The following is a 25205-nucleotide window of genomic DNA, read 5'->3' as shown; positions in this document are numbered from 1 at the left end:
TCTGCTGCGATACGGTGTGTGTGTGAAGCTACCCTAAAAGAAAGTGGCCATGTGTTTTTTTTTTTTTTTTTTTTTGTAGCACTGGATAACCCCTTTTAGGGTGTGGTCACACGTACAGGATCTGCAGCAGATTTGATGGTGCAGATTTGATGCTGTGTTCAGTTATTTAAATGAAATCTGCTGCAGATCCACAGCAGAAAATACGCGTTCACACCTACAGGATCCGCAGCAGATTTGATGCTGTGTTCAGTTATCTAAATGAAATCTTCTGCGGATCAGCAGCAGAAAATCAGCTGTGGATACGGTAAGTGTGAACGCACCCTTAACCCCTTAGTGACCGCCGATACGGCTTTCTACGGCGGTCACTAATGGGCCTTATTCTGCTGCCATCAGCTTTTTACGGCGATGGCAGAGAATAAGGCTGCGGGGCCGGGACGGCCCCCACCCCATCCCCCCGGCTACCGGAGGTAGCTGAGGGGTTGGGGCAGTGTGTGGGGTCCGTCCCGGCCCCCCCCCCCTTACCGACGATCGCCGCTATTAACGTTATAGCGGCGACCGTCGGTAAAGAGGATTACCGGTGCTGCCGCCGCCTTTCATCTCCCCCCGCCGTGAATCTACGGCGGGGGGAGATGAAATAAGTGTCCCCCAGACCTCAGATCAGACCCCCCTAGTGCCCCGATAACTAACCCCCCTCCCCCGGCGGCCATCATTTCCAAGATGGCCGCCGCCATCGCTGTGAACCGACTAACGTCGGTTCACAGCGATGAAAGAGTTAAAATGAATGAAAGTCCCATGCTCTCCGCCACCGGAGGTAGCGGAGAGCATGGGGCAGTCATCGGGGACCCCCCTGTGGGGTCCCGGTACAAGCGATCAGCGGTATATACTATATACCGCTGATCGCTTGTGCCATGTGCTCCCGGCACTTTTTATCCCCTGTCACCATAAATGATTGGTGACAGGGGATAAAAAGTGATGTCCCCCCACCCCCCAAGTCGCCCCCCCACCCCCCCTGTCACCCCCGTCCCCCAGTCACCCCCCCTTCCCCATTTACTCACCGGATCCACGGAGCTCCTTCCTCCTCGACGTCCTGGCTGGTTATGAAGTGCGCATGCGCTTCACAACCAGCCAACTCTGAAAATTTAAAGTGACAGAGACCAATTTGGTCTCTGTCACTGAACTATGATTACTGTGATAGAAAATATCACAGTAATCATAGTAATACAGTGAAAATGAATATGTAAAGTACAAAAAGTGACAAACATACAAAAAAATAAAACACACACACTTTTTTATTATAGTAATAATTGCAGTTTACTCCCAAATTACCCCTTACCCCTCCCCAGATTGCCCGTAACCACCGCACGTTGCCCGTAACCACCGCACGTTGCCCGTAACCACCGCACGTTGCCCGTAACCACCGCACGTTGCCCGTAACCACCGCACGTTGCCCGTAACCACCGCACGTTGCCCGTAACCACCGCACGTTGCCCGTAACCACCGCACGTTGCCCGTAACCCCCTCCAGATTGCCCGTGACCCCCTCCAGATTGCCCGTGACCCCCTCCAGATTGCCCGTGACCCCCTCCAGATTGCCCGTGACCCCCTCCAGATTGCCCGTGACCCCCTCCAGATTGCCCGTGACCCCCTCCAGATTGCCCGTGACCCCCTCCAGATTGCCCGTGACCCCCTCCAGATTGCCCGTGACCCCCTCCAGATTGCCCGTGACCCCCTCCAGATTGCCCGTGACCCCCTCCAGATTGCCCGTGACCCCCTCCAGATTGCCCGTGACCCCCTCCAGATTGCCCGTGACCCCCTCCAGATTGCCCGTGACCCCCTCCAGATTGCCCGTGACCCCCTCCAGATTGCCCGTGACCCCCTCCAGATTGCCCGTGACCCCCTCCAGATTGCCCGTGACCCCCTCCAGATTGCCCGTGACCCCCTCCAGATTGCCCGTGACCCCCTCCAGATTGCCCGTGACCCCCTCCAGATTACCTATAAGCACTTCAGTTTATCAGTAACAATCCCAGATTGTCTGTAACCCTTCCAGGTTGCACATAACCCCCCAGGTTCCCCGTAATCATGCCAGATTACATGTAACCCCCCCAGATTGCACGTAACCACCGCGCGTTGCCTCTGACCACGCCACGATGCCTCTGACCACGCCACGATGCCTCTGACCACGCCACGATGCCTCTGACCACGCCACGATGCCTCTGACCACGCCACGATGCCTCTGACCACGCCACGTCGCCTCTGACCACGCCACGTCGCCTCTGACCACGCCACGTCGCCTCTGACCACGCCACGTCGCCTCTGACCACGCCACGTCGCCTCTGACCACGCCACGTCGCCTCTGACCACGCCACGTCGCCTCTGACCACGCCACGTCGCCTCTGACCACGCCACGTCGCCTCTGACCACGCCACGTCGCCTCTGACCACGCCACGTCGCCTCTGACCACGCCACGTCGCCTCTGACCACGCCACGTCGCCTCTGACCACGCCACGTCGCCTCTGACCACGCCACGTCGCCTCTGACCACGCCACGTCGCCTCTGACCACGCCACGTCGCCTCTGACCACCTCCAGATTGCGGTGCCCATGTCAGATTACAGGTACCCACCCCAGATTGCCTATAAGAACTTCAGTTTATCCGTAACCACCCCACATTGCCCGTAACCACCCCACGTTGCCCGTAACCACCCCACGTTGCCCGTAACCACCCCAGATTGTCTGTAAGCACTGCAGGTTGCCCGTAACCAGCCCACGTTGCCCGTAACCACCCCAGATTGTCTGTAAGCACTGCAGGTTGCCCGTAACCAGCCCACGTTGCCCGTATCCACCCCAGATTGTCTGTAAGCACTGCAGGTTGCCCGTAACCAGCCCACGTTGCCCGTAACCACCCCAGATTGTCTGTAAGCACTGCAGGTTGCCCGTAACCACCCCACGTTGCCCGTATCCACGCCAGATTGTCTGTAAGCACTGCAGGTTGCCCGTAACCACCCCACGTTTCCCGTAACCATCCCAGATTGTCTGTAAGCACAGCAGGTTGCCCGTAACCAGCCCACGTTGCCCGTTACCAGCCCACGTTGCCCGTAACCAGCCCACGTTGCCCGTGACCACCCCAGGTTGCCCGTGACCACCCCAGGTTGCCCGTAACCACCCCAGGTTGCCCGTAACCACCCCAGGTTGCCCGTAACCACCCCAGGTTGCCCGTAACCACCTCAGGTTGCCCATAACCACCCCTGGTTGCCCGTAACCACCCCACATTACCTGTAATCTCATTTTTTTTATTTTATTTTAGTAACTGCGCTATTCTAATAACCATTACTAGCTGCGGTTTTGCTCCTGTAAATTGGCGCTCCTTCCCTTCTGAGCCCTGCTGTGTGCCCATACAGTGGTTTATACCCACATATGATGTACCGTTTTACTCAGGAGAACCTGCGTTACAGATTTTGGGGTACATTTTCTCTCCTGTCCCTCGTCAAATTGAGAAATTTCAAACTAAACCAACATATTATTGGAAAAATTCGAGTTTTTCATTTTTACTGGCCAATTTTGAATACTTTCCTCTAATACCTGTGGGGTAAAAATGGTCACCACACCCCAAGATGAATTCTTTGAGGGGTGCTCTTTCCAAAATGTGGTGACTTTTGGGGGGAATCTATTCTGCTGACACTACAGAGGCTCTGCAAACGCACCTGGTGCTCAGAAACTTCTTCAGAAAAATCTGCACTGAAAATGCTAATTGGCGCTCCTTCCCTTCTGAGCCCTCCTGTGTGCCCATGCAGTGGTTTATGCCCACATATGGGGTACTGTTCTACTCAGGAGAACCTGCTTTACATATGTTGGGGTGACATTTCTCTCCTGTTCCTCGTGAAATTGAGAAATTTCAAACTAAAGGAACATATTATTGGAAAAATTCGAGTTTTTCATTTTTACTGTCAACTTTTGAATACTTTCCTCAAATACCTGTGGGGTCAAAATGCTCACCACACCCCAAAATAAATTCTATGAGGGGTGCACTTTCCAAAATGGAGTGACTTATTGGGAGATTTTACTCTGCGGACACTACAGGGGCTCTGCAAACGCACCTGGCACTCGGAAACTTCTTCAGCAAAATCTGCATTGAAAAAGCTAATTGGCGCTCCTTCCCTTTTGAGCCCTCCTGTGTGCCCATACAGTGGTTTACGCCCACATATGGGGTACCATTGTACTCAGGAGAACCTGCGTTACAAATTTTGTGGTACTTTTTTTCCTCTTGTTCCTCGTGAAATTGAGAAATTTCAAACTAAAAGAACATAATATTGGAAAAATTTTAGTTTTTCATTTTTACTGTCTACTTTTGAATACTTTCCTCTAATACCTGTGGGGTCAAAATGGTCACCACACACCAAGATGAATACTTTGAGGGGTGCACTTTCCAAAATGGAGTGACTTATGGGGAGATTTTACTCCGCTGGCACTACAGGGGCACTGCAAACGCACCTGGCGCTCGGAAACTTCTGCAGCAAAATCTGCATTGAAAAAGCTAATTGGCGCTCCTTCCCTTCTGAGCCCTCCTGTGTGCCCATGCAGTGGTTTATGCCCACATATGGGGTACCATTGTACTCAGGAGAACCTGCGTTACAAATTTTGGGGTACTTTTTTCCTCTTGTTCCTCGTGAAATTTAGAAATTTCAAACTAAACGAACATATTATTGGAAGAATTCGAGTTTTTCATTTTTACTGTCTTCTTTTGAATAATTTCCTGTAATACCTGTGGGGTCAAAATGGTCACCACACACCAAGATGAATTCTTTGAGGGGTGCACTTTCCAAAATGGGGTGACTTATGGGGGGTTTTCTCTCTGCTGACACTACAGGGGCTCTGCAAACGCACCAGGCGCTCAGAAACTTCTTCAGCAAAATTTGCATTGGAAAAGCTAATTGGCGCTCCCTTCCTTCTGAGCCCTGCTGTGTGCCCATACAGTGGTTTACGCCCACATATGGGGTACCGTTGTACTCAAGAGAACCTGCATTACAAATTTTGGGGTGCTTTTTGTCTCATATTCCTTTTGAAAATGAGAAACTTTAATCTAAACGTATATATTATTGGAAAATTAAAATTTTCAATTTTTTTACTGCCTAATTGTGAATACTTTCCTCCAGCCCCTGTAGGGTTAAAATGCTCATTATACCCCTAGATTAATTCTTTAAGGTGTGTAGTTTCCAAAATGGGGTCACTTATGGGGGTTTTCAGGATACCAGACTTCTAAATCCATTTAAAAAAAGAACTGGTCCCTAAAAAAATCAGTTTCACGAAAATTTGATAATTTGCTGATAAATTTCTAAGCCCCATAACACCCTAAAAAAGTAAAATATGTTTACCAAATTATGCCAGAATAAAGAAGACATATTGGTAATGTGACTTAGTAACTAATTTATGTGCTACGACTTTCTTTTTTTAGAAGCAGAGAATTTCAAAGTTCATAAAATGCTAATTTTTTTAATTTTTCATGATATTTTGATGTTTTTCACAAAAAACACACAAAGTAGTGACCAAATTTTGCCACTAACATAAAGTGCCATATGTGACGAAAAAACAATCTCAGAATCGCTAGCATACGTTAAAGCATCACTGAGCTATAAGAGCATAAAGTGAGACAGGTCAGATTTTGAAAAATTAGCCTGGTCATTAAGGCCAAAACTAGCTGCAGCACAAAGGGGTTAAAGTGTCACTGTCGTGAATTTTTTTTTTGCAGAAATCAATAGTCCAGGCGATTTTAAGAAACTTTGTAATTGGGTTTATTATCCGAAAAATGCATTTTTATCATGAAAAAGCAGTTTGAAGCTCTCCCCCCTGTCTTCGTTGTTCTCCTATGGAGAGAGCTAAAGAAAAGACCAAAACAGGACAACAAAGAGTTAATCTACAAATCCCTAACCCGTTATCTGTTCTGACCATCACCAGTGACCTGTCTGAGCTCGGATTACAGCTGTCACCCAGCTCCGTGCCTGTAATCCTCTGTTATCTGCTTTCTGCTGCCGGCTAACTCCCTCCTTCCTCCTCCCCCCTCCCCTCTCCCTAGAGCAGACAGGGGACGTCTCCTGCAACAAGTCACAATTTTCAGATTTTTCAGAGTGGATGAAAAAGAGGAAGGAGGGGGGGACCTGGGAAAAGGCTTTTTACATGCAGATAATGGCAGATTTGGCTAATAAACCCAATTACAAAGTTTCTTAAAATCGCCTGGACTATTGATTTCTGCAAAAAAAAAAAATACGACAGTGACTCTTTAACCTCTTAAGGACATAGGACGTACCGGTACGTCCTATGTCCTCACTTGCACTTCAAAGCGGGGCCGCGCGGCGGCCCCGCTTTGAAGTGCCGCGATCCCAGGTGCCGCGTGTAGCCCGGGACCGCCGCTATTAGCGGGCACGGTCTGATCGCCGTGCCCGCTAATTAGCTAATCGGAGGCAGCTGTCAAAGTTGACAGCTGCCTCCGATTACCGGAGGCAACGTTTCCCTGGTGTCTAGTGGGGGAGATCGCTCCTCCGGGACCTTGTCCCGGAGGAGCGATCTCCGTTACTGATGCCGGCCGGGGACGCGTCCAAGATGGCGCCGTCCTCGGCTCGGCACTCGTTTACTTCCGGCTGCAGCAGCCGAAAGCAAACGAGTGCCGATCTCATGGATCTCTGCAGCATATCTATGCTGCAGAGATCTCAATGAGAGATCACAGAGTATATACTAGAAGTCCCCCATGGGGGCTTCTAGTATATGTGTAAAAAAAAAAAAAAAAAGTGTTGTTAATAGTAAAAAGCCCCCTCCCCTAATAAAAGTCTGAATCACCCCCCTTTTCCCAGGTTTTAAATAAAAGTAAACAAATAAATAAATAAACATGTTTGCTATCGCCGCGTGCGTAATCGCCCGAACTATTAATTAATCACATTCCTGATCTCGTACGGTAAACGGCGTCAGCGCAAAAAAATCCCAAAGTGCAAAATTGCGCATTTTTGGTTGCATCAAATCCAGAAAAAATGTAATAAAAAGCGATCAAAAAGACGTATATGGGCAATCAAGGTACCGATAGAAAGATCAAATCATGGCGCAAAAAATGACACCCTCGCACAGCCCCATAGACCAAAGGATAAAAGCGCTATAAGCCTGGGAATGGAGCGATTTTAAGGAACGTATATTGGTTAACAACGGTTTGAATTTTTTACAGGCCATCAGATACAATATAAGTTATACATGTTATATATCGTTTTAATCGTAACGACTTGAGGAACATGCATAACAAGTCAGTTTTACCCCAGGGTGAATGGCGTAAAAACACATTTCCCCCAAATAAAAGAAATGCGTTTTTTTTTTTCAATTTCACCACACTTCGAATTTTTTTCTGGTTTCGCAGTGTACTTTATGCAAAAATTCAGCCTGTAATTGCAAAGTACAATTAGTGACGCAAAAAATAAGGGGTCATGGGGGTTTTTAGGTGGAAAAATGCAAGTGCTATGACCTTTTAAACACAAGGAGGAAAAACCGAAAACGTAAAAACGAAAATGGGCCATGTCCTTAAAGGGTTAAGTTACCCAGCATTATGCAACAACATTATGTGCCTGTGATCACTTGTGCTTTTCAGGATCTTTACTCTTAATTCAAGCCAGTTATAAAGAGTGATGTCCTATTGGTAAAGAGAACCTATCTATTATGGTGAAAAACAAGATTTGACAATAGATGAAATCTACAGTTTTTATCAAACACTTTAGCAAACATGTTTTTCCCTATTAGTATTACATGAAAATAACTGTTTTACTTTCATATTAGCAGAACTGTAAGAAACAAAATGGGATAAACAAGGCAAAGCAGTGCATTGAGCACAGCGGAATTCCAACGTTCTTGCTCAGTGTAAACGGGGCCTTAAACTGTGTTTTGACATTGGGAGTTATCAAACACTGGTGGTATATTATAAGTAAATGCTTGTTAAATTCATCTAGAGTTACAGATTTTGCTTGTTTTCTCTTTATCTAGAAATTCCTGAAATAAAAACATTTTGTTATAGCTTTCATTCAGTTTTGATAAAATTGTATTTTTCTTGTTGTGCAGGTGAAGCGCTTTATAGAATGGAGTATGTCATTTGTGAGATTTAAGCCATAAGCCATTTCTTAATCACGTATAAGAAAATATTCAATACACAGAGTGGCGAGGTGTCAGTTTCCAGAAAGATCCGATGAAGCGTATCAGTTGACCCCAAAGTTAATGGAGCTTCAAGGATCTGCATGCGTACCACATTTTGCAGTGAGGAAATGTTTGTTGTTTGACAGCTGACTTGCAAGCATCAATCAGTCATACTTCCTTTTTCTTTTTTTTGAGATAATGTTAGTGTTGACATTTCAGAATCCGTTTGTCACCAGGGAACTGTGTGTTTTTTTTTTTTTTATAAACATTATCACATTCTGCAAGGTCTTAAGAATGCTGACAAGGCGATTTTAGTGCTGCCACTGGTACACAGCATGGTACACAGCTGTTTCTCAGCAGGACCGCAAAGAGGGAGTTACCCTTAGCATTGAACAGGTTGGAGGTGCGGGCATTACTGATGCACTAGGATTGCAAGGTGCTATGAGCAGAAAGGAAATAGCAGCAATGCTGGTCAGAGACAGAAGTACACTAGCTGGAAGTACAAACATACATGGTATCATGTGTCTTCTAGACCTTACAGTTATCTAATAGTGCAGCTGACTGATTCATTAATTTATGAATTAACTTTTGACACCATTTGACTTAACTATTTTTTTTTCTCCAGAGTACCTCTTTAAAGGCTTTGTACTAACTTTCTAAATGAAAAATTAAGTCTTTTAAACAAACTTTGCATATATTATTACAAGCCAATATAAGAAACTTTGTAATATATCTTATCAGACAAAAATTGCTTCCTTTTTCCTGTTAAACATTTTCTATTTCCACCCTTCCCCCTTCCTGTTAAAGGAATTGCTTTTGCAGCTACAAATAAGTTCATTTATGCCCCCCCACCCCCCAGCACCATTTCTGGGCATATTAGTAAACATTATGAGCGTTACTTATATGTCCCAAAAAATACTTTTTAAAACTTAACTGGTCACGTTGGCGGTCTGACAGCTGTCTGGAAATCTTGCTAGAAATCACACCTACCTGGAAGTGTCGGCATATAGGAGCTGGCAATGTCAGAGGGGCAGTCCCTAAGCACAAATGCTCCCTGAAGATGTGATCTCCCCCAGCCATGGCCACTTAGGAGCTGCAGACTGCCCACATGATTGTATGAGCAAGTTTTAAAAGCTATTGTCTGCACCTGAAAATAGTCTACTTGGTCTGATAAATGATTTGGTCCCTTCTAAACATAGCCGTATTTTGTATAGGTTCCTGCTATATTATGCCCGTAAAACAATTCTACTGAATTGGAAACCTCCTAAGCGCCCTACTTTGTCCCACTGGCTGAAACTGGTAGATGACGATTTGGAAATGTATAATGTTACATATTCGGCAAGAGGCAGCCCTAAAAGGTTCTATCACATTTGGGAACCTTGGTTATCTGCCAAAACAACTTAAGCTAGATTGAGGGATGAGGCACAGCTCCAGAGAAGTGTGTGAATGGAGCGAGCAAATGCGTAGTACATGTGTTTCCTCTGATTTTAGAACAAGCAATATAAAATGGTTTTTAGTTTATACCTTGATGCCACATCCTGGGCACCCGACACTCTGTTGCATAGGCCGCAGTATAATGAGGTTGACCTGCATATTTTCCATTGATCTGAGGGTTGAGGGTTGAAATGTATTACTGCTGTACCCTTTTGTTCACTAGTATGAATTGTTTTTTTTTGTCCCTGTTGGCATAAGTTTTTTTTTTTTTTTTTTTTTTTTTTTTTTTACTGTTAAATTTTAAAAGCAATTAATAATAACTTTAAAAAATAAACTATTGTCCACTCTGAAAAGTAAGCTCCGCACCATCCTTAACTTCCTCACACAGCTTGGTCATGCTTTCCTTTCCTTAAACCCCCACCCCCAATGCAGTCTCTTTACATTGGACAGCACACAGCTTTTGTCTGCACAGACCACCGCTCATATGCCCTCTCCACTCCTTCTCTCCCCTCTTATTGTTATAAATATCAGCAGGGAAGAGAATGGTGGCACACAGAGTAAAATGTATTAAAGTGACTGTACCACCAGGCCCAGGCTGAAGCACTGGAGGCGGGCCGACCCCAGCCCCTCCATGACATGACTCCATTAGAATCAATGGAACCCTATCATAGAGGGGCGGGGGGTTCCTCCCACTAAGGGTGGGTCAGCCCGCCTCCAGTCACTTTTAAAGAGGGGGTGCAAGCAACCAGAGTCGGCAGGGGAGGCGACATGCAGACTGCATCCATGCGGAAGGAGAAGGAAATGTGATTTCTCCCCTATTTGCACAGAGATCTCCAAAGCACGGCCATCATATGTTTAAGAAACATACTAAACAGTCGCTATTATAGTAAATGGGTGTGCCACAGAAATGCCAAGGTGTGTGTACGTATGAATGCTTTCCCCCAATTTTGTGAAATCGGTAGTGTACCCAGAAAATGTGGGTGGGCCCCAAATCTTGAATGCTAATGTCTGTTTTTATGTTTTATTCAAAGGCAGCAGATACCCAAGTGCCTATTCTTCACCTAGTATACATTCGGGTGCTTTCACAGGTACAGCATCGCAGCGATTCCCTGTAGAATTGTTCCATGTGGCTCTTTATTCTCAAAGCGGATTTTTATTCTGCTGTCAATTTAACCTACCACTGCCAGGCTAATACATTACCTGTTCACACTCCCATCTGCTTCTCCGGCTCCCTGATGTCCCACTGAACCAATTAGTGCCCTTTCCCTTCCGCAGCCACTGATTGGCCGAGCGGGACATCGGTGACCCAGGAGCCGGAGTAGCAGGCGGAAACCTAGGCAGGTAATGTATTAGCCCGGCAGCGGTGAATTACAGATCTTCTGAAACCTGTGTGAACAAGCAATACCATTATAGATTCCTTTCATTAGCTTTACTTTTTCAAGGCACCCAACATCTTTAGTGACCCATTATTATAATTTGAGTAGAGATTTTCCAACCAGAAATAATTTTTACTTTTGTGTGTTTTTAGTGTTTCATTTAATGAAAATGTTTGATACTTGCATGTTACTTGTGCTCTTTTCATATGTCCCCCCAAGAATGCTTGAATATGCTTCCAGTTTATTTCTTATAGATTTCTCAATGGAAAAGCAAGATGCAGAACTTGTAGGTAACTCATATTACAGGGATCATCCCTAGTAACATTTTGGATTTCTCTGTTAGATCTCACACAGTTACACATTTTTCTATAGGAATCCTTAAATGGTAATAATATGTCTAGTTATTGCTGTTTAATCTTATGGTGCTCCTTTCTGTCCTTTAGATTCCCTCTTACAACATCCATGTAATGTGTCCAGTGCTGGTAAGAAGAAACTTCCAAGTGCACTGATACTTATTTGCTGGCCTGGCCAAAGGCAAGAGTCCCTCTACTGCCTGTGTAGAGGAGATTCTGGGTGGTAGGACTGAACTAATGAGCGTGTGTGACCACAAAATAATAATAATAATAATAGCACCAACAGATTCTGCAGCACTGGACACATCAGGAGAACATTCTGGGAGGGAATCAAAAGAATACATGTGGATGTCTTAACAATTATGTAACCGCAGTGTATAGACACAAAAGCAACTGAAACATTAGTTTTTATTATAAATGTTTAATAGCAATTGTGGGAAATCTTATGTATTCCCTCTGTTCTTTCCCAGCCCTGCTAAAGGGCTGGAGTCTTTTAATTTAAATTGTGCAGAAGCACAATGGGAAAATAGGATATATATAAATGAAAGGAAGTGCTTACCCGTGGTTCTTTTTCTCTCCACATTCCGAATTATTGTGATATTATAACTTAACAGTATACTTCACTCCATTCATGTAGTCATGTATCTGTGCTGGCTGACTTATGCAGCTTTATGCTCCCTTCCTACATGTCACTACTTTCTGTGCAGTCTCTCTCCATAACTCCCTGTAATCAGTGGGAGCTTTAAGATGGGCCCCCTCATGCTGACTAGGGCTCATGGAAAGCCATTCAGCACTGCACACAAGAGGTTTTTCTAATGCACATACACTTTTTTTGTTTGTTGTTTTTTTGGTAAGGGTCCTCTTACATAGTTTAGAATTGTTGACCTGCTTGTTTCTTAGTTATGTCTGGTTTTCTCTATATGTATATGCTCTGAATTTTAACTGCTTCTGAACTTGTCAATATAGACTTGATGAATTTTGCTGTCAAGATATGTACTTTTTGAACTATGAGAGCTATAAAAGGTTAAGCAAATTGACCAGCAAGCAAAACAAGCTGGCTAGTCTTGTGTGAAGTCCGATCCTGCAGTCTTTTTACTGTAGATTATTAGGAGGAGAGGGTGGAAGAGAGTACAAGCAGACTGCAGAATGCTACTAGATAGTCATGAGGATCCATAGGAGTCTACATAAGTTATGTATACATCTGAAAAAAAATGTTTCTAAAGGTACGTAGCCTTTCAGTGCAACCCCTGTGTATTAGCAACACAAATGTGCGATTCACAAAAGTTGATCTTGAATGTTGATGAAACTTTGGCAGGGCTTGTACCTGTTACAAGGTAGTCACATTGCACAAAAGGGGAATGTGAAAGACCAAGGTTTCCTTTCCCAAGGTGTGACTAGAGCAGGTAAAAATGGTGCATCTTAAAGCATAAGTCAAGCAAAGCCCTGTCATTAAAATAATTAGGAGAAATCCTGCATCAATAATTTGACTTTAGTAACCTCTCCTATAGAAATTTAATATCAGTTCATTAGTCAAATTTTTATGAAATCTGAAAACAAAAAAAATCTGTTCAATACCTTTACAAAATTGTCTGCAGGCAATACATTATGGGGCTCTTATTAGTCCTAGATCACAGCAATGATGGATTTATAGAGGGTGTAGAGAGTGGTCTGGTTGAGGCTTTCATGCTGCTGCATTTACTGTCTGGGCTGTGCTATGCATGTCAGCAGGGGAGCTCCGGCTAATAAAATGTGTGACCTTCTCTTGTACTGTAAACTTTCATCTTTTCTAGGTGACACTAGGCATCTTGCAAACTCAGATTACTGGTCACACTCCATACTGCTGGTGTATGTTCATAGCAATCCTTCTATGCAAAGATATCCTATAAATATTTTGTTAGTACCAGGTTTTCTTTTTACTTGATTTATTTACGTGAAATGTCATACATGTGTCTTAATAGTGGGGAATTCCTCCTTCCTTTTGTACATGCTTTTAGTGTGTGATCTATTTTTTTTACTTCTTTGAAGTATAAATATGGCATTTGGATTTTTCTGCAGACAAGTCTGTCTCCCCCCCCCCCCCCCCCCCCCCACAAATAAATTAAAAAAAAGGTCGTCAAGTTGCTAAAATTTAATTTTAAAATATTATATGGCCTGGTGATTCTAAGCTATGTTTTTCCACATATAAAAAGGATTACATGGCTGTAGAATTTTGAGATAGACAATTGGAGAGTACAATAGCTTATCTACATCTCCCAGTATGTTGTACCAATTATGCTGTAAGTTGTAGTGTCACAACACACACCACTAAACTGTCCCTGTGCTTTCCTGCTTCCATGGTTACAGACTACAAGTAAAGCTGTGCGTAGTCTGATATTGTAGGCATAGGAGTCTTCTCTTACCCCTGCTACTTTCTAATCTATAGGCTTTAAAAGAGGTAAGACTGAAACAAATGTGGGATAAATAGCTTGTCTATAACTATAGAAGCTGTATATGCAGAATGGAAGGATACTGTATTTTGAAACTATTTGCTTAGTTGCTTTCTTTAATTTTTCATTATTTGAGGTGCATTTATTAAAAGAAATATATTGCAGGCTGCACATATCCTTCCTCTACAAATGGTAAATGTATAGTATTAAAATGGTACTTGAATCTTGTAAACTCATTTACTTTTGCATGTCACCAGGCATACAAACACTATTCATTGACATCATTGTGCTGCATAAATCCATAGTAGCGGAGGATACTGGCACTTGCTCATCTTTTTCAGTGATTAAAACAGTTGGACTAAGCACAAATGCAGAAAATAAATAAAACTGGCAATGCCTTGGTGTGGCTTGTACCCAGCTGGATTTCTTTCATCAGTGCCAATATGTAGACTTTCCATAAGGCTTGGTTAGCAAGAGTTCCTTCCTCTGAAACATTCTTACCCTATCATCCTTCAGTCTTTAATGTAGCTAGCAATTATGGGAGCTGCTGCATTCAGCACATCTAGCTTCCCTTTCCATTTTATGGTACTCTCATTTCCCACATTCTTTTCTGAAATGCACACTATTATGATACAGAGCTGTAAAAAAAAAATTCTACATGACTTTGTGCAATGTGAAGATTATGGTATATTCCTTTTTTATTATCTGTGTGATTTAATTCAGCATTTCTTTCTGGTACCCTGCCATTTTATATTTCTGCCTCACTGGCAGCTAGCAGAAATTGTGACTGATACCATTCTTGTTCCATTGGTTGCCTGCATGTTAACTAGTCCATTGCAGCCACATCACTGTAGTCATGACATCACTCCCATGTGGCATGATGATTTTGCCAAGTAGATACTGTGACTGGCATGGTCAGATGGCAGTCCTGGTATATGGCACGATGTGTGACAAGTTCAGTGGAGCACTATGTTAGGTACAGTATTATTGAGTGGCACTGCATGTCTACCATGGCCAAAAGCAAAAGAGGCAAGTCTAAGGGCCCTATTCCACGGGACGATTATCGTTTGGATAATCGTTAACGATTAACGATCTCAAACGACCGCTATTGCGAAAGACCTGAAAACGTTCACTCATTTCCATGGAACGATAATCGTTACTTATGATCGTAATTGCGATCGTTTCTCTTCGCTATTTATTCGCTATTGCGTTCGTATCTATTGAGAACGACCGAAAGATGTCTTATTCAATGCGAACGATTTGCGAACGAGCAACGATAAAAATAGGTCCAGGTCTTATTAAACGATCAACGATTTCTCGTTCGGTCGTTAATCGTTAACTGCATTTCAACCGAACGATTATCGTTCAGATTCGAACGATTTAACGATAATCTGAACGATAATCGTCCCGTGGAATAGGGCCCTAAGGCCAGGATCATGATGTGTGCCTACAAGGCCCAGATACATTGATGAAATAATGAAAATTGGCTGCTGATTTATACGTCCTTGGATCAGCATGGGCCCCATTTAATTCAATGACCTGAACATTGTCAGCTAATTACTACTATCATATCACTTTCTGATGGTCATACAAGTTTTGTCTGAGACTGAACAGTGCAGCAGACTATATTGTTTCTGAGCCAACACTTTTTATATGCATTTAGAAAATTACCTAAATATAGTTATTAGCTGACTACATTCAGGTCATTGAATTAAATGGGGCCCATTCTGATATGAGCACAAAGGCTACTGTACGTAGGCAGCAGATTTTAAGATTTTTCCAATGTATCTGTGCCAATGTAATACAGACCCAAGACTTCCCAGCATTTTGTACAGAGTTTGTATTTTATATGCGTTACTATTTGGGTAATCTATTTAATGTCCTTTTCTCTTGTTTCAATGAATTTTAATGTTTGCCTTTTTTTTTTTTATATTTAGTGGCCTTAGGACGTAATCAGCCCTTGAAGAAGGATAAACCTAAATGGAAAAGTGACTACCCTATGACAGATGGACAGTTGCGTAGCAAAAGGGATGAATTTTGGGACACTGCACCGGCTTTTGAAGGGAGGAAAGAAATTTGGGATGCTCTGAAAGCAGCAGCACACGCTTTTGAGAGTAATGATCACGAACTGGCCCAAGCAATCATTGATGGTGCAAATATAACATTACCGCATGGTAGGTTTTTTTTTTTCTATTTTATTTATTCCTTAAATCTGTGTGTTCAGTTGGTCAAGGCTTTTTAAGACTAACAAAAAAATAAAAGATTTTATTTTTCTTAAATGCGGGTTGGCGTCACACCGAGAAAATGGCAGACTCTCATGTTGCCATCCTTGTTTTGTACTGTATGTTAAGCCGCACTATTGCACAGCTTAACATACAGTATAGAATTGTATCAATGCCCAGACCTGATATTTCGGTGCATTGTGGAATTACATTACTTAGCACTACTTTTGAAATGTAGCTAGTGATTTCATATTTTAGTGAAATTCCTGTAGTATTGGAGTTGACCGATTCGTCCTTTTTTATCAAATTTGTGTAGATTGATCATAAACAAAAATAACTGTAGTGAGACTGTAGCAAACTATATAATAAAGTATCAATGCAAAATATTCCATTAATGTGTATGTGTCAAGCCCCTAATTTTTCTTAAAGGAACTTTTATTGTGAGTATTTTCACCTGTTAAAGCTGTAATTCATTCATTTGACTATCAAAATATAGCTGCAAAATTTTAAAGTCCAGAAAAACTAAAAGAAAAAAAAAACTGTTAATGTGCAGCAAGGGAGAAAAACAACAAACTTATCGCATGTTTTCTTAAAACTACTTTATTTTTTATTTTTTTTTCTCCTGCAACTGTATAAATTGACCACTGGATGTTACATTTTCCATTGGCAAGGAAAAGTGCCCAGGAATCCTAGTCAAAGAAATGTCAACAAAGTACCTTGAAGTAACATTTCATTGTAATTTTAAAGTGTCCCTGTCATTATAACTTTCAAAGTCTAAGGGCCCTCTTACACGGGACGATTATCTTGTGAAAAATCGTTAAATCGTTCGAATTTAAACTATAATCGTTCTGTGTAATTGCAGGCAAAGATTGAATAATCGTTTGTATGTCGATCGTTTATTTAGATCTGAACCTAAAATTATTAATCATTTGCTTTAATTCCACGTTCGTTCGCTCAAATTCCGTGTTTTTTCACTAATCGTTCAGTGTAATAGCACATTGTTTATTCCTTCTTATCCCAGAAAAACAATGAACAATCACAATAATGATCGTAACTAACGATTATGGTTCTGTGTAATATGGTGAACAATTTCAGGTTAACGATAAACAATCTCTTTTGCGATTGTTTATCGTTAATCGTTACAAATCGCTCAGTGTAATAGGACCCTAAATCAACAGGACATGTGATATAAAACAACTTTGTAACTTATTATTATAATTATTTATCATACCTTTTACAACAAAGTTATACTCACCAGAAATCCAGGTCAAGTCCAGCAGGAAGCAGACCAACTCCATAGATGAGCTTTTTCTGCACATAATAGTGCAGCTCGTTGATGCGCTTGTGCTGGAAGACCTCCCATACGGAGACTGCCTGCTTCCTGCGCATGCGCGCTTAGTGGCGTAATTATGTATATATGAATATACACAGTAGGTGGGGATGAAAGAGGCAGCTGGGTGGGCCAAGGTGGGTGCTCTGTGCAGGTGAGCAATGTCCCCAGTGCTCCTAACAACCTTATCTGCATATCTGATCAAACTGCTCTAGAACGGTGGCATGGACGGAAAAAAGAATACCAGCACTAACAGCATAAGGTATGCAGCTACAGGGGGATATTGGTAGGTTCATGTGCACAAACCTGGTCAGGCATGCTCCCTTACAGCGCTAGAAAGTATGGAAGGGAGAGCTATTTGTCTATAAAGCAGCTGAGGATGTAACTGAGGACAAATATGAGAAGCACAGCAACTAGGATAGTGAGGGTGGATACCAGCTCTTCAGCAACCAGGGGAATACAGGAGGATGAGGACAGCCTGTTATAGATGTCAAAGATGCAAGATGGGTTCTGTGGACTGCAGCCCACATGGAATGTTGCACTGGAGGACAGGTCGTCAATACTTTTAACCCAGAAATCTATCTAAGTTATGGCACTGTGTGTATGTGTGTGTGTGTGTGTGTGTGTGTGTGTCATTGTGCTCATCCCACATGCACTTTAGCTGCAGTAACCATGTATAACCTTAGGGGTGAAACTAGAAATGGCCAGACCCCACAGCAATCTTTTGATTTCCCCCCCCCCCCCCCCCAACTGCAAGTGATCATTGGAAGTGCTTTAATTTAAAGGGACATTCCGAGAGGCCTACTTGGCCACCTGGTGTTGCGAATGACTGCTCCGGGGGCCCAGTGTATCACAGGAACAGGCCACAGGGCCCCCTGATCCTGTGGGCCCCAAAGCAGCCACCATGGCTGCTACAGTGGCAGTTACGCTCCTGCATAACCTGTATACAAATATGATACTGCTTATAAAAATGAGACTCCCATGTTTTCAGACCCTTTGTGAAGCCTTAAAATTTTAATGTTTTGGGGTCTTTTAGTATTTACTTGAAGTTTGCTTTAGACTGGACTTATATCCAAAGAACTTAAAATAAACTCCTGTTACTTGTACAAATTCTGTTAAAAAATTTAAGACCTTTAGTGGAGAGTTAAATTATGTATATTTGATAATATGGAAAATAGGGAGGAAGCGAAAGCACTTTCATATAGAAGTTGCTTAACATACTGTACTTGTTTGGAAATCTTATTCTGTACTTGCATATTGCATTGGAGTCCAAAAGCTACTCTGCTAAACCTATGAACAGTATATGTAATAGTTCAAATTAGAGGCATTGGATAGTGGAGACAGCACCAAAGGCCGACTTTACACTGGTTTATTATAGGCTATTTTTGTGCCCATATGATTGCTAAAATCTTGTGCTCTGACCACATGAACTGACCGCATTACAGATCACTGTGATCACAATTTCAGGTCATTCAACCCGTGATCAGTCTCTAGTACGCGCCCGTGAAACTGCATTAATAGATTTCTCACAATGGCTGATAATAAAACAACCGAGTATCCTCAGGATACAATCCTGTCATAATTTCTCATAACAGAGAATAACAGCAGTGAGTGCATTAGATGTCTGGCGAAGTTGGGTTTTAACGAAAACCTTCCCAGACATCCAATGAGCTTGTGTCAAGTTTGGGGTCAAACGGTTGAGGTGTTCGGACACCTATAGAGGACAGACATTTTACATTTATAATGTAGATGGGATCTCCAACAATAAATTGCAGAGGTTTTGTGTTGCAGAACTTTTCATTGGATTGAGATACAGCTTGTTTGGTTTTACCAAATAGGGCCCAAATAGCTTTCTGATTACGAAAAGCCATTCATTTAGCCCAGGCCCGGATTGGTAATCTGGCGGACCGGTCAAATGCCCTCTGGGCCGCCAGAATTACCAGTCCGTGTGCCGCCGGGTCCACTGGATACTTAATCCGGTGGCCCTCTGCAGCTGAGTGAACAGCGTGGCCGGCCGCGCTATTCACTCAGCTGCTCTGTGGCATCTGCAAAATCCCCAGACAGCCCCCCCCCAGCGTGGCTAGCACTTGTTTTGTGTAGCAGACGTGCGGCGCGCAGGCATGTCTGCTACAGCCCATCTCTGGCGGCTGACATCTCTGGCAGAGAAGAAGATGCCGCCGGGAGCAGGAAAAAAGAAGATGCTGCTGGGGGTCAAGTCCGGGCTGGGCAGTGAGAGATTGTCGGATCCTTTCACAGGAAGCCGACAGGACAGGTCAGTGCAGTGCAGTTTGTGGTTAGAGACGGCCCTGGAGATGAGCTACAGCAGCCCTGACACACAGGGCTGAACTCTGCCTCAGGGGTCATCAGGCTGTATGTGGTAGCAGCTGAATCTCCCCACAGGCCGTGCTTCCCCTCAGTGTGGTGACCTGTGACCCCTGCACGGGCTGTGTGTCTCCTCCCTCCTCCTTCCTGTGCAGCGTCCTCTGGCTCCCTCCATGCCTACCTATGTCCTCTCGTCTGTCTATGTCCACTTTCTTCTGTCTGTCTGTCTCTTATCTATCTCCTTATCCATCTATGTCCTCTTTCTTCTATCTATCTAGTAGCCAGAAACTACATGCTCCAACAAGTACAGTATCTCCTATCTATCTATCTATACCTGATCACAAGTGGCATATGTCTGCAGGGGGGCATACCTGGCTACAAGGGGCATATTTGGCTCCAGGAGTTATATATTACTATAAGGGGCACACAAGGCTGAAGGTGGCATATCTGACTACGGTGGACATACCTCACTATATGGGGCATATCTGACTGCAGGCTACATACCTGGCTATATGGGGCATATCTGACTGCAGGCTACATACCTGGCTATATGGGGCATATCTGGTAGCAGGCTACATACCTGGCTATATGGGGCATATCTGACTGCAGGCTACATACCTGGCTATAAGGGACATATTTGGCTGCAGGGGGCATAGCTTACTACAGTAGACATACCTTGCTACAGGGGCCATTGTATCTGACCACAGGAGCATACTTGGTTGCATAGGGCATGTTTGTCTACAAGAAGCATTGCCTCTAGCCACAGGGGGCACATCTGGTCAGAAGAAGCATTATTAATGGCTACAGGGGGCGTTGTTTAACACTACAGAAGGTACTATATCTGGCTACAGGTGGCATTATTACGGAGTACATGGGACATTGCTATTGAGGAAGGGGGCATTATTATTTGACATTACTTGAGCATTATTACTGGGTCCTACAGATTAGTCACATTGTTATGGGGGGCTCTGATCTGGGAATCAACTGCTGACAGACACCTCGTGTGAGTCACTGGATGTAATAGCACTTTATGACTTATGACATTTATAATAATTTTCTTTACCAGACATGTATGTCATTCAGACAGAGCAGGAAGGGGCAGGGGCAGGAGGTGACACTTCCGCTGGTAATATATCAAGGAAGAAAAGTTATATGTGGGCTGCTGAGGTTTGAGTGCCAGGGCTGATTTTAAGTCCCAGTCCGGCCCTGATTTAGCCTATATGTTTTTTTTTTTAGTTGCCTTTTTAACTAGCACAGGTGGCAAACACAATAGCGATACATTGGTGATACATGCAGTGGTAACATTGCTGGGCAGAACTCGCAGCATTAGGCACAGCCTTATTTTGTAGTATAAGTCTATTTGCAAAATATCTGCATTTTCCCAGTAGCTTTTACACTTCCAGCTGACACAAGGAAGAATTGTGTGGAACTGACACTCTTCTCTAAACCCAGACAACACCATTAAAGCACAGCATGTTTCACACACTAAGAAATGTGATTTAAATGGTTATTCCTAGAGATGACATATTGCTAGGCCATGTTGTGATTCGTGCCGATCCTTAAAATACACACTGCTGTTTTAAAGCTAGGGCCACTTTACACTTCGGCGCTGCATGGCCACTTGTGCAGGAAACTGTAGTGTGGCTTCATGGTAGTTAAAAACTTTTGAGTATGGATGCAATGCTAAATAATTTGTGCATTGTGTCAATACCATGTTATTGACCTTTTTTTTCTTTGCCATAATTACTATTCCACATACAAATCCAAAGAAACTCCATGTAAGGTTAGACCTATTCTATATATGTCTCAATTCAGGTCAAAAAGCTAAGCACACTAGGAAATGTCAAATAATAATAAAATCTGTTATTGATATATGGAAAAAACTTCATTACTAAGTTATGTATTAATTTTTAATCTGCCATCATATGATTAGTGGTAACAGTAAGGAGCGACACAGAGCTCTCTGCTGCCATGAACCATTTTGATGGGAACTGTAGGACTGTCCAAGCCCTGGTTCTTGCTCCCCAATCTGTTCAAACACTGCCACCAACACCAAGCCATTGAGCGGTGATTACTATCTGCAGTTTTTAAGACCGGTCGGTGCTCTGTTTCTCCTAATAGTGGGCTGTGTAATAGGACCTTTAAGTCAATACTTTAACCTAAGATTTATTAAATAGAACCGGTCACCAAGATAATGGTATCTAATCTATAGACATCAGGTTGAACCTTGTCGATTGAAATCCCTGATCATTCTGTGTTGGGGTCCATTTACACAGAAAGATTATCTGACAGATTGTCTGCCAAAGATTTGAAGCAGAGGCCAGGAATGGATTTGAAAAAAGAAATCTCAGGCTTTCCTTTATGACCTGATCTTTGTTTATAGTCTGTTTCTGGCTTTGGCTTTAAATCTTTGGCAGATAATCTTTCTGTGTAAATGGACCCTCAAGGAGTCCAATGAACAGTGTCACTCAATAGGATCACTCACTGGATTTCTTTGCATGAATCATAACAATTATTACATTTTCAGCGATTTGCATTACAGTACGTCTTCTGTGGGACTGGACCAGGGACTGCCCCTGAACTACCCCATTTCACAAATTTTCCTTCCTTAGCTCACCTTTATATCAGCATAGCTTTATTTTATACAGATTTTTAGTGGTAAAACCCATGAGGGATCTCTTCTCCCTTGTGCTGATGGACACTGATGCTGAGGAGTGTGTGATTTCTCCCATCTTTCCCCCTGCATAGTCGGAGTGTGCACTCTCCTCCTAATGTACACAGAAACACCACTCCTTTCCCCCCTCTCCCTGTGTATGGCCAGATGTGCTCTCCTTTTTAGCTAAATTGTTGTACAGTACAACTTGTGATCTGTCCTTCCATGAAAACTTAGGTGCACGCCTCTCTCCACACTCTATTGGCAGGGGGGTAAAGAGGTTGTACATGACAGTTCAACACTATTTGCAATTGTCCCAGCAACATCACATGGTTATTGGTGAAGAAATGGCAGCGTGTCAACCACATTCTGATCGCAAATGTGAGAATGAGGCTTAATCCTAACCTTACCAAACGTGTATTTACCCAGATTGACTGCATCATTAGCATATATTGTGCTGTTGTTTTTGTTTTATTATACCTGTGGGTCATTTTAAAGGTGTCTCCCATGCTATGCAGAAGCAAAATGGTAAGAAATTTTAATCAAGACTATTTAGTTACTTAATCTTTTACAGACAAATTCTGCATTGTGCATTGTATCACCTCCTTCCTGCAGCTTGATTGACAGGCTGGGGTCAGTGATGTGAGACTGTAATATAGCTCACCTGCACCATAACATGACGCAGTGGCACACGTGGGGTTAAAGGGGTAGTGCGGCGGTAAACAATTATTCACAGAATAACACACATTACAAAGTTATACAACTTTGTAATGTATGTTATGTCTGTGAATGGCCCCCTTCCCCGTGTCCCCCCCCCCCCCCCCCACCAGTGTACCCGGAAGTGTGGTGCGCTATACATACCTGTCACGTGCAGACTCGTCTCCGATCTTCAGTCAGCGATGTCTTCTTCGGACGGCTGGGCCGAATCCCTCCGAGCGTCCTGACCCGGCAGAGGACGGACTGAGGGATTCGGCCGAAGACGACATCGCTGACTGAAGATCGGAGACGAGTCTGCACGTGACAGGTATGTATAGCGCACCACACTTCCGGGTACACGGGTGGGGGTGGTGGGACACGGGGAAGGGGGCCATTCACAGACATAACATACATTACAAAGTTGTATAACTTTGTAATGTGTGTTATTCTGTGAATAACTGTTTACCGCCGCACTACCCCTTTAATCTCTTGAATAGTGCTGACGCTTTATTACAAATTTTTGCATGACATTTAGGTATCAAATTAGCAATAAAAAAAAAAATAGCCCATAGTCTTTAAAGGAAAACTGTGAGCAAGTTATATCTTGTCAATGAATTGAAACATTCAGAGGAAGAATGGTCCTTTACAGACCATGCTTTGCTCACAGTTGCAGTTTAATTGTATCTGTGTAGGCAAGAACTATTAACGCAGTTGGGACCCTTTATTTATTTATTTATTTATTTATTTATTTATTTGAAGTGTGTGTGTGTGTGGGGGGGGGGTGTAACAGTTTGAAGGCAAGGTTCACACAGCTGCAACTTTTTCCATTGTTCTACCAATTAAATGCACAGAACCTGCTTTATGCCATACACTGACACCCAACGGGCCCTTCTGACTTTAAGGTCTGTCAGATTTCCATAATTGTGCCTGGTATTCAACTATCTAAAATACTGCTACCTGATGTGCTTTCCAGCATTTTAAGCAGAATCTCTAGCCAAACTCACAAAAGATTGTCTACTCAAATCTCAAATTGTTATAAACTAGGGTACAACTAGATCAGGATATTTTTACCACTTTTGGGCTTAGGCTTGATTCACACTGTTTCTGCAGTCCATTTAACATATGCGTTTTATGAGTTAAAGGATGCATGCAGTCCGTTGGATCCATTTTTCCATTGACTTCTATTGATCACATTTTTGTGTATGTTAAAATTTGGATATGTTAAATGGACTGGAAAAACGCAGTGTGAACTCAGCCTAAGGCTGTGCTCATGCTATGTAAATACAAAGGCTGTGTTTCATAACAGGGCTGTTTGTGCAAACGACGGCCGTTAAGAAAGATAGCCACTGTTTTTACATATTGTGAACATAGCCTTAGGCCAGGTTCACCCAGTGTTTGACACCAGCCATTCTGTGCAGTACCGGTGGGATAAACTTCAATTCTATTGAATTGGGATGCGGGCACATCCCTGTGTGCCCGTATCTCAGTCCACCATTGAACAAAGAGAGTGCGTCCAGAGCCACCCCCTCCATTGTGTGACCTGACGTTTTTTTTGTATGGCTGCTAGGGATCTCGACCGGAGCGTATACTATGTGTATACATTCCAGCCGGTATTCCCTCTGACTGCAGTACAACGTAAGTTTTGTATTAATCATACTTGTTGCAAAATGGGCAGCAACAGCCATGATTAATACAAAACTTTTGTGTGAACATTGCCTTATGCTGCAATTTTGGAATGGACTTTATTGGGTTAAATTGATCTCCTTTTAAAGAGCATTGCATATCAGCGTCCTTCTTTTTTTTTTTCTTTTTTTTTTTGGCAAAATATATGGTATTGTATATTCCCATGGCACTTAAGCTTCTAAAATGTATTCTGGTTTCTTTTAAAGCTCAAAGGAATAGCTTGTGTGCCATTCTTTAGGAATGTATATGAAGGGACAGATTGTGAGCTGTCTTCTCTTCCTCAGACAGTTATGCTTCTGCTTCCAGAATCCTGTATTGGATTCACGATTGTAATGTGTTTTCTAGAAAAGGAAAACCTTCAGGGCTTTGAAGAGTCATCTAAGGCCACCTTCCAATCACATGCTGTAAATAGTAAACTATATATAATGCAATCTATTGGAAGTTTTGAGTGTTTTTTAAATAGGTATTTTCCTATCAATATTTAATTTAAACTATCTAATATACATTAATAAGTAAGAGTGGCACTTCAGGATGGAGACATGAACTTGTCTGAGATAGGAAG

General features: G+C 43.0%; 1 protein-coding gene across 1 annotated transcript in view; it reads left to right on the top strand.

Moving 5' to 3' along the window:
* UBTD2 (ubiquitin domain containing 2) overlaps positions 1–25205 on the top strand; it is a 76220-nt gene that overhangs the window by 30199 nt on the left and 20816 nt on the right. Inside the window, exon 2 of the mRNA XM_069955070.1 lies at positions 15675–15911. Coding sequence (XP_069811171.1) covers positions 15675–15911 — 237 coding nt within the window. The remainder of the gene's footprint in view (positions 1–15674; positions 15912–25205) is intronic.

Source organism: Dendropsophus ebraccatus, chromosome 1, assembly GCF_027789765.1.
Source record: "Dendropsophus ebraccatus isolate aDenEbr1 chromosome 1, aDenEbr1.pat, whole genome shotgun sequence".
NCBI lineage: Eukaryota > Metazoa > Chordata > Amphibia > Anura > Hylidae > Dendropsophus > Dendropsophus ebraccatus.
The sequence above is the reverse complement of the archived record's forward strand: the minus strand, read 5'-3'. Positions and strand labels throughout refer to the sequence as shown.